Genomic DNA, 15464 nt, shown 5'->3' with positions numbered 1-15464 from the left:
GAAATGCATTTTAAGTGCAAAGTATCCTTCCACTGTTGCCAGAAAACAAGTAACAAAGAGGAGTTAAGTAATTTAACAGCCATATTTTCTCACTCGCCTTCATTGGGAACACAGTCGTTTGCATGGCATAATAAGCTGTAAATTATAAACATTTTTACACAGCCTGCTGCAAGGAAAAGTCTGCCAGCTTTCTACTATATTGGATAGTGTTCAAGTGATTAACTATAGCTTTGGAAAAAGGGGGTGGAAACTTGTTTTGCGTCGCAGTTTGTTGGTTCTATGTACAGCCTCAAAAAATCCATTACATCATTATTTGCAACAAATATGTAAGTAATTGTAATAGAGTAATAGAAGCTCCATATTACTACAGGATACAAATTACCCATGGACAACAGAAAATCTTGTAGGTGCATAATCATTCAAGTATTTCCTTGAAATGGTGTCTCTAATGAGTATGAATGTAATGGTTTTCAAAAATAACAAAATTTGCAGCACTGAGCATTTCAGGACTAATGACAAATGAAATACACTTTACTCTTTGTCTACAGGGAAAGCCCATTAGACAGAATATCTGCTTAGGGCACAAGTCTATTTTAAAAAAAGGTTCCTGTGTCAAAGAAAATACATAAATATCTGTATTTCACAACATATAAAGAATAAATGTGTGAAAGGAAACATGCAGTAATAGAGATAATGGCCTGCAAACATAAACGTTTTTATTTTTAAATTGTATAGAGCCCCACCAAAATCCACATTCAACCCATTAGGAAAATTTTGTCTCAATAAATCAATAATAATACATGGAGCACTTGAGTGCCCACCATAGTGCTGGGGCTTTGGAGGTCAAAGAAAAAGTCTGTAACCTGATTTCTGTCCACTATATAATTCCACACCACAAACCTTAGAACATAAAGATTTGTGCTCAGTGCTGAAGATGTCAAGATGACTAAGAAAGTATATGTAAGGCACCCTAATTCATAGGTTGTCTACGGTAATAGAAAGAGTATGAATTCTATGGTCAAATGGGATTTGAAACTCAACTCTGTGATTTTCTTACACTATGAACTTGAGCACGTTATTAAATTTCTCTAAGCCCGTTTCCCAAGAAAAGCAATTTCTTAACCAATGTTAAGCGTTATATAAATGCACTAATATAAATAAAGAATACGGAACAGTAGCAGACTTACAGAAATCTCTATATGTTAGCTATAGTAATAATTATATTTCTATATTTATTATAGTCAGCTTTGCACATAGCAGGTGTTCAATAATGTTGAATGAATGAATGAATGAATGAGCAAAGGAACAAATCTAGCAGAGAGACAAGATAAATATACAGATTACTATAAAATAGATGAGAAGTGCCTCAAAGGTACAAAATGTAATAGAGGCTTCAGTGGTGGGAGAGGTGATAGGTTGGAAGACAATTAAGATACAGGCCCTGACTTCTAGAGGGTACTGTTTAGTAAGAAAACATATACATAAATCAGTCATTACAAAACAATGTGTTAAGTGTTTCAAGATTTCACAGAACCTTCTCTCTATATTCTAGTTCTAATTACACCATGGCTTTTCCTGGAGTGTCCAAATCCTGTATGTTCATGAGTAGATATGCCTAACTTCTGTAAGCCACAAACTGAGGAGCTGAGAGGTGGGACCAGTGCTCAATGCTCCCCTTGTTTCCTCCTCATCTTGGTGAAAACCACTGTTTCTTTGAAACCAGCTCTACTTCCACCATCACTCCTCTTCTCTGTGCCTCTAATTTATTAAGGTTCAGTTTTGTTGTTCTGGTAGACTTCTATCACGTGAATTGCCCACCCTATAGTTTTTCAATCTACTCAATTCAACCACCTCCACTGTATTCTGTCAAACCCACTTTAAGGCACAACTGGAACATAACCATTCAGAACTGTTCCACTTTTGAAATCTCCACTTGGATATCCAACTTTCCATCTACAACCTACTGTCTTTTCAGCTCTCTCATTGCATTACCACTTCCACCCCTGCAATCTGATTCATCATGACCTCCAGTCCCTTGATCACTACTTTCTCTCCAGTTTTGGGCTCCCTTAACCTCACTTCCTACCTGATGGGGCCTTGCACATACCCTCTTCTTGATGACAAAGAAAAACATTGATCATGCTTTTATCTTCCTCACATCTACTCTAGGGCTGTTAGGAATTGCCAGTTGCCAGTTGCTATGTTAAGGAATTTGTATTTAATCCTGTAGAGAATGCAATTGAAGAATTAAGGATATTTTACTTCACTTAAAGACTTGAGGCCCAGGCCAGGTGTGGTGGCTCACGTATGTAATCCCAGCACTTTGGGAGGCCAAGGCAGGCGGATCACTTGAGGCCAGGAGTTTGAGCCCAGCCTGACCAACAGTGAAATCCCGTTTCCACTAAAAATACAAAAAAATTGCTGGACATTAAGGCACACACCTGTAATCCTGGTTACTTGAGAGACTGAGGCACAAGAATAGCTTGAACCTGGGAGGTGGAGGTTGCAGTGAGCTGTGATCGGGCCACTGTACTCAAGCCTGGGTGACAGTGCAAGACTCTGTCTCAAAAGAAAAAGCAAACAAACAAAACAACAACAACAACAACAAAACTTGAGGCTGGGTGTGGTGGTTCATGCCTGTAATCCCAGCACTTTGGAGACCCAGGTGGGTGGCTCACTTGAGCCCAGGAGTCTGAGAAAGGCCTGGGCACCAAGGCAAAAACGCCTCTCTACAAAAAATACAAAAACGTTAGCCAGGAGTGGTACGTGCACCTGTAGTCTCAGCTACTCATCTGAGCCCGGGACATTGAAGCTGCAGTGAGCCTTGATCATTCCACTGCACTCCAGCCTGGGCAACAGAGGGAGACCCTGTCTCAAAAAACAAAAGACAAAAACCTTGAGAAGAGGAGGGAATGATGGAAATCTTAACAACAGAAAAGGGAGACTCAAGAGTCCAGTAACTACAGAGAAGGAGGATGCCAGGATTAGAGATAACCAATCACAGAATCTGCCCTCTTTGCCTCTATTACCAACACCACACCCATTTTCAGGAGTGAGAAGGAAAGTCCAAGAGCACAGTGACGAAGATATTTCTCAGGCACTAAGCCACCTACAAATGTCAGCTCTCACCTATCGTTGTATGTGAGGGGTGTTAAAGATTACCTACCTTTAGTTAAACAAGGGGTTTATCAGTGGACATGGGTGGATTGTGAACCCAATGGTAAATGTGGAAATAGCTCTAGTAGTTAAGTTCTAGCAAAAGAGTTTTAGAAAGGAAATACATCAACAGCAAGTGTCAGGAAGACTCTAGATGCATACACTATTTCCTTACCTTCTCATTGGAGGTCAAAGACTATTTCTTACTCATATTTGCACTTCTTTCAGTGTCCAGTGCTGCGCCTTATAGAGACAGAGGGTGGTCAGGATGACTTATACTGGACCATAGGATAGTTGAACCTAGCTAGATGTGTACCCTGTTAGTTAAGCTCCTGGTTTGAAGCCTATTATTGCCTCTACTGTACAGATGAGTAATTTCAAAGAGTGATTAAGTAACTTACTTAAGGTCAATAGCTAATCAATTGCAGAATTGAGACAAGAACTCAGATCTCTGGCCCTTCATCTATGCCTTTATTATAACACACTGTTTACCACTGAGATGCCTTCTGTTTGAGTTCAAAGTATCACCATTAAGTCATGAAGCTACTAAGCTGACTCTGCCAATAAAATTATCATTTTAAGTGATCTGCACAACTTCTATCACATGATGAATGCCCAAAATTAAGCACTGTTTAAAATGTAGAATTAGACACTGGACAGTGCCTTTAACTTTGGCTACTTACCAGTCAACATATAGTCCTTCTTTAAGGAAAGGATTTAAAAATTTTTTACCATTAACAAAAACAATTTATACAGCTTGTATTTTGCTGTGCTAGATTAGGCAGGCTAATCTATATCATGTTATTTACATATAATAAACTAACTCAGTTGAATAGATTAGTAGGTGAGCCCACCTACTTTTTGTGGTCAATTACACTGTTTTGTAAGAGGCTGATCCTATTTTGTGTTTTTCCAAAAGCTCTGGTGAAACAATGACTTCTGACGTACAGTATGTTAAACATAAAGAGCCTTCCCTTTTCTTGCTCAACATATAATTGCTGCATTTGTGCATGCTGTGTAAGTTGAACATAACAATGAAAACTTAATGAAGAAAATAAGTGCTCGTTGTAATGAATTAGTAATATTACTAGATTTGTATCTGGAGTTTACATTTACTGTTGTAAGTAGAATACAATCAATAGGAATATGTAATCAAATTGCACATGCTTTCATCTCTTGAGATCTCTCTGAAAAGGGAGCTGAGATATCTTTAGGAAATTATTTTCAAAAGCCTACACAAATTCAATTATTCTGCATAATCATTTAAAATCACTGTCAAGCGTTTCTCATTTTTAAGGTTCTTGTAGTACAAAAAGATACATTTCTTAAATAGGCTTTTATTGCTTTACAAGTATGAAATATAACTTTTTCATTTTTAAATTTAGTTTTACAAAATAACATGAATAGGTTGTTTATTAAAAAACTGAAATACTACAAATAAAGTCACCTTTAGACTATTCCCTTATATCTGTTTCCAAACCTCTCCAACCCCTTCCTTCTTCAACCACTGTTATCAGCAGATGAGTAAGGTTCCTTTCAGACTCTTTGTTTGCATTCACATGTTATCTTAAAAACAAAACAAAACCATAACTGATTTTTTAAATGCTACATATTTCAGTATTACTTATTTCATGTCTATATAATTGACCCTAAATAAATAACATGATCAACATGTTCCGCCTTAAGCCTAATTTCTTAAGATATTTTTTGACTTGATTGGTCCCCAAGGGAAATACAGTTTGTTAATTTTGCTTGGCATTTTTAAGTGCTAGACGAATTCTAATGTGTGGAATGAAGGTGAGGATTGATAGATAGTCACAGCCTATTGTTACTATAATTAGAAGTCATCAGATGCTAATTAGTACCATATTAAAATGATAAATTATGAACTACAATATTTGCAGCTGAGACCAAGTTCAATTCCCTAAATTTAAAGGTTTATAGAAAAAAAAAACTGGCCTCTTTCACAGCTTTTTATATTCTCCACTTCTCTCCTTAAGATTATTTCACACAGTCCTCCAAATATTCTATCACTTCCTCTAACACCACACTAAGCATAACCAATTTTCACTCAGAGGAGAAATTAATGTTAAGATCTGTAATTTGATTTTAAGATGTTTTCTAGATTTAACTTATAGTTATGTTTATGATGCTTTTGGTGATAAGTTCTTGATGCCCAACAATTATCTCAGTACGTACAGGTGCTTCTTGACTTACAATGGGGTTATGTCCTGATAAACCCATTAAAAGTTGGAAAATTTTAAGTTGCACCATGGTAAGCCAGGACTACCTGCATATCATTAATTTAACCTTAATCAATTGAATACACCGCATAGAGTGAAGAATTAGCACAAATGCCAAGAAATTGATGGTGTCCATTTGAACAGATGGCAAATTTTAAAAAGCTAAAGCTAATCTAAAGATAGCATTTTACTTCATTCCTGCATTTTTTAACAAAAATAATTTTTTAATAGTTTATTATTTTTATTTATAGTTTATGCATTTTCACAGGATATTTCATCTGGTCAAAGAGGCCAAAGGAAGAAAGTTCAGGTCAGTCCAGGGACTCCAAAGCCCTCATTCTAATTACAGGATAGGGTTTCTAAGCTAACTGCCTGTTCATGTCTTTTGTCCATGTTTGTGTTATAATTTTCTTCTTCTTCCTGATTTATAAGATTTTCAACTGCTTTGTAGGTTACAACTTGGCTTTTGGTCATGTATGTTGTAAATATTTTTGTAATATGGGCTTTGTCTTTTGACTTCATGGGAATTTTTTCCACTGAAGAGTTGTTTTATGCAAATATATTAATCTTTTTGTTTATAGTGTATGAGTTTTGGAACTTTTTCATAAAGCCCTCCCTGTTCTAAGATAAATACTACCACTACTAGTGACAATAATTCAGCCATGATCAAATAGTCATTGCTATCTATATGCTAGAAATATGCTAAATGCTGGGGTAATATGGATAAAATACCCCAAATTATCTGAACCATGGTTTTTTCTTTTTTTCTTTTTTCTTTTTTTTTTTTTTTTTTTGAGACAGAGTCTTGCTCTGTCGCCCAGGTTGGAGTACAGTGGCACAATCTTGGCTCATTGCAACTTCCGTCTCCTGGGTTGAAGCGATTCTCCTGCCTCAGTCTCCTGAGTAGCTGGGACTTACAAGCATGTACCACCACGCCTGGGTAAGTTTTTTTTTTTTTTTTTTTTGGTATTTTTAGTAGAGACGGGGTTTTGCCATGTTAGCCAGGCTGGTCTCAAATTCCTGACCTCAGGTGATCCACCCATCTTGGCCTCCCAAAGTATTGGGATTACACGCATAAGCTACTGCACCCGGCCCAATCATCTGAACTATGTTTAAAAGCACATAGAGGACACAGTCTTCTCTTATCAGCATTACAAATAAATACAGAAAATGGTCGGTTATGATTTTCTTCTTATTCGCCAACTCACCTGCCACCCCAGAAGTCACATAGGTAATAAGATAAAAGTAGTTGTTTTGGCTGGGCACAGTGGCTCACGCCTGTAATCCCAGCACTTTGGGAGGCCAAGGAGGGCAGATCACTTGAGGCCAGGAGTTCAAGACCAGCCTGGCCAACATGGTGAAACCCGAGTGTCTCTACTAAAAATAGAAAAATTAGCCAGGCATGGTGATGCACACCTGTAATCCCAGCTACTCAGGAGGCTGAGGCAGGAGAATCGTTTGAACCTGGGAGGTGGAGGTTGCAGTAAGCCGAGATCATGTCACTGCACTACATTCTGGGAGAGAGAGCAGGGCTCTGTCTCCAAAAAAAAAAAAACAACAACAACAACAACAAAAAAGTGGCTGTTTTACAAGTAGAATTGGTATGCTTTAAAATCTGTCAGTATCTATTATGTATCCTGGCAAATAGAGCATCTAAAAGGAAGAAATGCCAACGATCACTTTACTTCTCATTCAATTACTCATTTAATGTTTTTTCATTCTTGCATATTCTACTTATACCTGAATTGATCTCTAGTAAACAGATTAGAGACAGAGCAAGGTTGGTAAAAAGAAGGTGGCAACACTTCTATAAATGAATAAGTGTGGCCCAGGACACTGCAGATCTTTAATTCAATTTAGTGTTTTTTCCTCAGATTGGCAGGTGTGTCTCGTGGTTGGATGCGGTCCAGTGGGTCCCTATTCTGCAATTCTGATGCAGTGGGAACATCATCACTGCACTGGTCCCCAGCAGCAACATATTCTCTGCTCTCTCCTGCTTAGTGGAAATGGAGTTAAGGGTAACACAAACTCAGGAAAGTCTAAAACCTATCAGTAAAACTTCAAGACTTACAGATACCAGAATGGAAGCTGCAGATAACAGAGGTGGGTAAAGAAAGTGTAGTAAAAAAAGGAATCGGTTGACATATGAAGGGAAAATAAAATAAACTTTTGATGAGACTTAAAAAATTTCCCTGAACAGGGCCGGGAGCAGAGGCTCACGCCTGTAATCCTAGCACTTTGGGAGGCTGAGACGAGTGGATCACGAAGTCAAGAGATTGAGACCATCCTGGCCAACATAGTGAAACCCAGTCTCTGCTAAAAATACCAAAAAATTAGCTGGATATGGTAGCACATGCCTGTAGTCCCAGCTACTCGGAAGGCTAAGGCAGGAAAATCACTTGAACTCGGCAGGCAGAGGTTGCAGTGAGCCAAGATTGTATCACTGCACTCCAGCCTGGTGACAAAGTGAGACTCCGTCTCAAAAAAAAAAAAAAAAAAAAAAATTTCCCTGGACATTCTGCAACACCTTTTAAATGTTGTGTTATATTTTGGTATTTGTGTGTGTGTGTGTGCTATTCCACTAACACTTTTCCTTTTTTTTTGAAATGGAGTCTCGCTCTGTCGCCCAGGCTGGGGTGCAGTGGTGCGAACCTGGCTCACTGCAACCTCCACCTCCCAGGTTCAAGCAATTCTCTGCCGGAGCCTCCTGAGTAGCAGGGATTACAGGTGCCCACGACCATGCCTAGCTAATTTTTTTGTATTTTTAGTAGAGATGGGGTTTCACAATCTTGGCCAGGCTGGTCTTGAACTCCTGACCTCGTGGTCCACCCACCTCAGCCTCTCAAAGTGCTCGGATTACAGGCATGAGCCGTGGCGCCTGACCAATACTTTTCTTTTCCTTCTTTAAATATATTATATTGCTTGACATAATAACTAGCTTAAAAATTAAGATTGTTTCATGAAGAGTGCTTTAGAAAGTCTGATTATAGCTCATATCCTGAACTACAGGTTGTAAAGGACATAATAAACTGCCATCCCTTTAAGTCACGGTCCATGTTAAACTACTCTGTAAGACTTACACTGTAAAACATGTGTTTCAAATGTTTGTTTCAGTCTAAAACACTTATGTTATACAGAAGATCCAGTCATCCAGATAGAGATTTAAATGAATACTATGTTCAAGGCATTGGTGAGCTATAAAGGTATACAAAGCTAAGTGCCTACTCTGAAGGAGTGGGAAATATAATAAAGGCCATGAAGCAGCATGACTGGGGTCTGGAATGGCAATAAGAAACCACATTTGTGAAGCATATTCTATGTATGAGGCACTGTTCTAAGGGTTCTTGATGTATTAACTTATTTAATCCACCTGATAGACATATGAGGCACAGAGAGGTTATCTAACTTGTCTGGGGTCACACAGCTAGTAAGTGATGAAACAAGAATTTGAACCCAGACAATTTATAACCAATATATATATTTCTTCCTCTACTTGACTACTTAATATGGGACCTTAGAAAGTTACTTCACCTTTCTGAGTCTCAGTTTTCTCATTGGTGAAATGGTTATTTCTTTTCTTTTCTTTTTTATTTTAGTAGAGATGGGTTTTCACCATGTTGGCCAGGCTGGTCTCGAACTCCTGACCTCAAATGATCCGCCCACCTCAGCCTCCCAAAGCGCTGGGTTTACAGGTGTGAGCCACCGTGCCCAGCCTGAAACTGTTATTTCTGCCTCACAGAGTTCTCATTAGGATTCAGAGTTAGGCATGCTGATATAGAGAAACATTTACCCAACTTTTGCAGCTTTCCACAAGGTGTACTACTACTGACAGGGGCCAATGGGTTCTGTAGTCAAATGACTGGGAAACAATATCTCAGAGTCATGATACATAAATCTGTACCTAACTCCTGAGAATTCTTAAATGAAGGAATCTTTCTAACTCTGTTTAACCTGGCATGCCCACACTTATTTGATCCCAGAACCCTTTGTCTCACTGAACACCTACTTACAACTTTAGCTCTGGAAGAGAAATTGGTAAATGCTGACAAGAAAAAGGCACGAAATCAAAGGACCCAATGGGTTCAAGTCTGGTTCAGCCAATTTTTAACTGCTTGCTATGGGCAACAGCTCCATTGCCTCTCCAAGTCTCTGCTTTCCCTCTCAGCTTTTGCCTAGACTACTTCAATAATTCTCTGGCTGACTCTCTTATCTTGGACCTCACCTCTCAGGGTCACCTTCTAAGCATCAGCTAATTATGTTCCATAGCACAGATACAGTAACGTGACCCCTTTTGCGTAAACACCTTTGTGATAATAGCTAAGAATAAGAGCAAACACTTACAGAATGCTTACTATGCCATGCATTATTCTACTCACTTGTTTAATTCTGAAAACATTCTGTGAAGTACCCACTGAGGCGCGGCTACTAGGTGGGGCAGTCAGCTTCCAGATTCCAAGTCCACTCTGCTGTCTCTTGAACTCCCCACAATTTCTCCAGGATATCACCCTAATTCCTCAGGCCCTTCACAGTCTGACTTCAACCTTTCCTTTCCACCTCATCTTCATTCCCTACTTCTCATGTATGAGTTTCTAGGGCTGTGAGGCTGGCCTGTAGATGGCTGCCTTCAGTTCACAGGGCATTCTCCCTGTATATGAATATCTGTGTCCAAATTTCCCCTTTTTATAAGGATGCCAGTTATATTGAGTTAGGGCCCATTCTAATTACCTCATTTTGACTTGATTAGCTCTATAAAGATCCTTTCTCCTAATAAGGTCATGTTGTGAGGTACTAGGGTGTTAGGACTTCAACACATGAATTTTGGGAGGATAAAATTCAATCCATAATACCTGCATATTGGCCGGGCGCAGTGGCTCAAGCCTGTAATCCCAGCACTTTGGGAGGCCGAGACGGGCGGATCACGAGGTCAGGAGATCGAGACCATCCTGGCTAACACGGTGAAACCCGTCTCTACTAAAAACTACAAAAAAAAAACTAGCCGGGCGAGGTGGTGAGTGCCTGTGGTCCCAGCTACTCGGGAGGCTGAGGCAGGAGAATGGCGTGAACCCGGGAGGCGGAGCTTGCAGTGAGCTGAGATCCGGCCTCTGCGCTCCAGCCTGGGCAACAGAGCGAGACTCCATCTCAAAAATAAATAAATAAATAAATAAATAAATAAATAAATACCTGCATACATAATAAAGCTAGTCTCTTTTCCATAAATTCATACAATCATGTAACACTTACGTACTGAGTGCCTATTAATTACAATGTTGGTACTGTTCTGGGCCCTGCTAGGTACTTCTATACCCCACAAAGATGTTCTGGGCCCTGCTAGGTACTTCCCACATCTTTGTGGGGTATAGAAGCTGGGTACAGTGGCGGGCACCTGTAATCCCAGCTACTCGGGAGGCTGAGGCAGGAGAATTGCTTGAACCTGGGAGGCAGTGGCTTCAGTGAGCCAAGACTGCGTCACTTCACTCCAGCCTGGGTGATAGAGCGAGACTCTGTCTCAAAAAAAAAAAAGGAAAAAGGTAACATTTGCTGTTGTCAACAGAGAAACCCTAAAATTTAAGTGGCTTAACAAATCAGTTTTTCTTCTCATACATCTATTCTGTATGGATGTCCCTGATGGGCAGGTGACTTTCTTTCAAGAGTGATTCAGGGACACAGGCAACTTGCATCTTGAATGGCTCACTTCCCAGATCATCTGCTTACAGAGTATTACAAATGCAACATTTTTATGGCCAGGAAATAGTAAATATCACTTCTACTCCTACTCTATTGGCTAGATCTCAGTCACATGGCCAGTCACCCGCATGGGAAGCTGAGAAATGTAGTCCAGCCGGGTACTCGAGAAGAAAAGAAAATGCGTTTGGCATACTTGTTTCAGTCTCTTCTACCAGTTAAAAAGGTCTGGGAAACTTCAGGAAATGAAAGTAGAGTGCAAATATGTTCAGTCTGTGGCCTGCTTTTAACTACTAGTTAGAAGAGAAGATTGAGTCAGTTCTTGATAACACAACCAAGAAAGCAGAACTATCAGCCAAAATATTCATGTGAATTTCTGTAAACTTAATAATCATATCATGAGAAAAATCTATACTTTTTAATATTATACATTATATATTGTAATCAACTATCTTTTGTACACAAAATAAAAATATGTCATTACTAATAGAATGGGAAGTTGTAAACATTTTCTTGATTGTGGCTAGGGATAATTGTAAATTTAGTAATACTTTTTTGACTGGCTTTGCAACCAATTTTTTAAAAGTCAAGGTTAGTGGAATAAGCCTAAATAAAGCTCACAGTCTTGTTGGCAAAAGGCTATGGTGAACGTTTATGGTACATTTTTATAAATGTGGCTTTCCTGCCCGATTTTCAAAATGTAGTTATTACATTTTAGTCTAAATTCTGCCTCTCCTGGCTGTTATTAGTTCACTAGACATCCACAGCACCAATTATATCCTTAGGCGAAACAAAAGAGATCACCTAACTCCCATTTGGTCCTCCAGGTAATTTACTCAGGTCCCATTGTCTGACATCAAAGTCAAGTTTATGAGAGAAAAAATACCAACAAGGTAAATCCCAGTAGTTTGGAGGTGAATTAAAAAGCTCCCAAATCAGTACTTCCCTCAAATGTTAAATAATTCAGTGTGGCATTATAGATACAAGCCTCCAGCAAAAGTTACACTTGAACAATTAAGGAAGCAAGAGCTAAACAAATGACTTCGGGGTAGAGAAACAAATTCATGGTTTCTCAGAGTACTATACCAAATTACTTTTTCACATTAACAAGTGTGTAAAACACCCAAACACCCCAATGACTTACTAAATGAAGTTTGATTACAGAAAATAGCCTGGGTTTACATGCCAGGATTATTCCCTAAATGTAACTGTGGATTTTGTACACTTGAGTATAAAGCCCATTTATGTTATTTGGAAAGGTTTCATGTTCACAGTGTACCCCTACTCTTTTCCAAATTTCTTTTAGTCAACTTGGTTGGATTACAATGACCATCTACCAACATGTTATGTGAAGGACCAAAAGCAATGAAATTGTTTCCTAAAGGCTAGATAAGAACTTAGAAACACAAAGTTAGATCACAGAGCACGATGTGCATACAGATTAATAGTTCTTGCTGAGTAGAAAGAGTATACACACTTTGAGATAAAAATGGGATTTCAATCCCAACTGTATCACTTTCTAGCTAAAATATTTCAGATAAGTCTTAACCTGAGTATTAGTAATCTCTTCCGTAAAATGGGAATAATTTACTTATGTAACAAATATTTATTGAATATTTACTATGTATCAAGTAGTATTTTGCAAGGATTATTTTAGGATTAGAGATAAAAAAATAGCAGGTGCTCACTATCTATACGTGTAGCTATCCAAATGTACAAGCAGATGACTAATAAGAAAGGGTCAAAGTCAGCAATCTGAAAATCAATGGAATTCCTAACCAAAAACAGAAATACACGGGATACAAGGCAATGTGAGGTCCATTTGCTTTCCAGGGACTAACAGGTAATTAGTACTCATTCTAAATTTTTATATATTTTCTCTAGTTATCTCAACTAAACTTAGCCAAGAGTTTTCTACAAAACTTATAAGGTAAACTTTTTTTTGTTTTTTTTTTTTTGAGACAGGGTCTCATTCTGTTGCTCAGGCTGGAGTGCAATGGTGCGATCTTAGCTCACTGCAACCTCTGCCTCCAAGGCTCAAGGGATCCTTCCACCTCATCTTCCTGAATAGCTGGGACTACAGGCACATGGTAGCATTTTTTATATTTTTTGTAGAGACGGGGTTTCTCCATGTTGCCCAGGCTGGTCTTGAACTCCTGGACTCACATTATCCATGTGCCTCAGCCTCCCAAAGTGCTGGGATTATGGGCATGAGCCACCAAGCCCGGCCCCTAAGGTAAATTTTTGAGCTCTAATTCAAGCAGGTTTTGGGGAAGGATGTAGATGTACTAAAGATGTGACAAAGAGTTTTCCATTTAAAAGTTTTTAAAGATATGCTTACAAGATGACTTTTTAAAAACATACTAATTTAATGCTAGTCTGATCTATAACTGAAATACATACATATTTTGAAATAGACTAGAAAGGTAGAATGGAATCAAGAAAAAAAAAACAACAATGAGGTTTGGAGGGAAGATGAGAACTACAGTTAGAGCTTCAGCTCTCCCCATTACAAGCTGTGTCACCAGAAAAAGCCTCAAAATTTTTGAATCTGTTTTCTTGAGTAAAATAAGCTTAACAACTCTTACTGTGGCATTATTATAAGAATCAAATGGAATAGCTGTCATAAAAATGCTTAGTAACCTAAAAGCACTAAACAAATATAAACCATTTCAGAGTGAATAGGTGATCACAAGATATCCCTTATAGTGAAGGGTATTTGTATGAATGAATGGTAAAAGGTTTACAAAAAATTATATTGGCTGGAGGAATGGGCATTTGTAGTCACAACAGTAATCTTTTTGCTTGCTTGCTAATGAGGAAGCATCATTGAATTTCCGGCTGGCAAGCAACAGTAATCCCTAAATATTATGGAACAGAAAACATTTATGGACAAGACCACTAGAAATAAAATTTTTTTAAAAAATCTATTTTTAAAGTAAATCAACAAGGTCAATTAGCCATAAGTCAAAGTTCCTAGAAATGCTTCTTTTTGTGAGGAAAATTTCCTTATCACCTATATTGTTACAGTGGTTTTAATTTCATATGCCAAAGTCTAACTGTTGATTGTTACACCTATATAGGCTTTTAATACAGTGCCAAGCATATTGCTAGAATTAAATAAAATTATTGCTGACATACTGTTACTAAAAATATATCCAGTGATTTTTTTAAACAAAACTGAAAATTTTATTTTATATGCAGCAAAAAATGAGTAATACATATTTACAAATTTGTTTTTCAATCTAAATGCGTGAGATGTAAAAATTTTTTATTCCAATAACCAGTAAAAAAGTAGACTATAGCTCTTAAAATGATAGCAGCATCAATCTTTATACAATGAGGTATTATTTTATCTTATTTTATTTTGAGATAGAGTCTTGCTATTACCCAGGCCGGAGTGCAGTGACACCATCACGGCTTACTGCAGGCTCAACCTCCCTGGCCTCAAGCAATCCTCCTGCTTTAGTCTCCTGAGTATCAGGGACTACAGGCACATGCCACCACAACTAGCTAATTTTTAAATTTTTTGTAGAGATGAGGTCTCACCTGTTGTCCAGGCTGGTCTCAAACTCTTGGCCTCAAGTGATCCATCAGAGCTAGAATTATAGGTGTGAGCCACTGTGCCTGGCCAACAAGGTATCATTTTGAGTAGATTTAAAAATCATAAATCCTGAACTAAGTGGCACAGAGCTCTCCACAGAGACACAATAATACATCATAAGGTGAGGGAGAAGTGATGAACAGAAAATTTTAAATGCCCAAGGTAGAAATGAAAGTATTTCACACAAATGTGTGAAGAAATTTACCAGAGTTATGTGTAGAGTTGGCCAAGACTATCACTCACTACAAACAATAAAAATCCATTTTTAACCTTATATTTTAATCTATCTTTGAATCAGAGAATGACAAAGAATGGTGATTTTCACTGACCTCTGTCCAGTAAAAGAAAACACGACGTAGAGAGCAATGTCAAATGACTAAATTCTTCTTACCATGAGTAGATCCCACTGACCATGTCATAGTTCTGACATGAAGTGTTCACGCTGCTGGGCCCAGCTGCTTTAGAGATAAGAAGCACCACCAAGCCCCTCAACTGGAGGCTATTCCGGCTGTCATGTACAAGCCCCCTGACAACAAGTAAAGAAGGAAGAAGATTAATACACCCTCACAAGATCATCAGATAACTTAGAAAACTGCTACAAAATGCCCACACTTCTAAAACTGGACAATGAGACTGACTGAAAAGAAACAGGGTCAGGGAGGAAAATTAATGTGAGGATGCCATGAGTTCAGGAATCAACTAGAGAAATCTATGGCTGGGTTGTTGTTGTTGTTGTATTTTTTGAGACAGGATTTTGCTCTGTCATCCAGGCTGAGTGC

The 15464-nt window shown here is 38.4% G+C and overlaps 1 protein-coding gene across 6 annotated transcripts in view; it reads right to left on the bottom strand.

Moving 5' to 3' along the window:
• Positions 1 to 15464, bottom strand: part of PDSS2 (decaprenyl diphosphate synthase subunit 2) — a 314537-nt gene that overhangs the window by 185289 nt on the left and 113784 nt on the right. For 5 of the 6 annotated variants that reach the window (XM_030929294.1, XM_030929297.1, XM_030929293.1 and 2 more), the window contains exon 2: positions 15077 to 15211. The exons of the other annotated variant lie outside the window; for it this stretch is intronic. In XM_030929294.1, coding sequence (XP_030785154.1) covers positions 15077 to 15211 — 135 coding nt within the window. The remainder of the gene's footprint in view (positions 1 to 15076; positions 15212 to 15464) is intronic. 6 annotated transcript variants of the gene reach the window in all.

Source organism: Rhinopithecus roxellana, chromosome 4, assembly GCF_007565055.1.
Source record: "Rhinopithecus roxellana isolate Shanxi Qingling chromosome 4, ASM756505v1, whole genome shotgun sequence".
In the NCBI taxonomy this organism is placed as follows: domain Eukaryota; kingdom Metazoa; phylum Chordata; class Mammalia; order Primates; family Cercopithecidae; genus Rhinopithecus; species Rhinopithecus roxellana.
The sequence above is the reverse complement of the archived record's forward strand: the minus strand, read 5'-3'. Positions and strand labels throughout refer to the sequence as shown.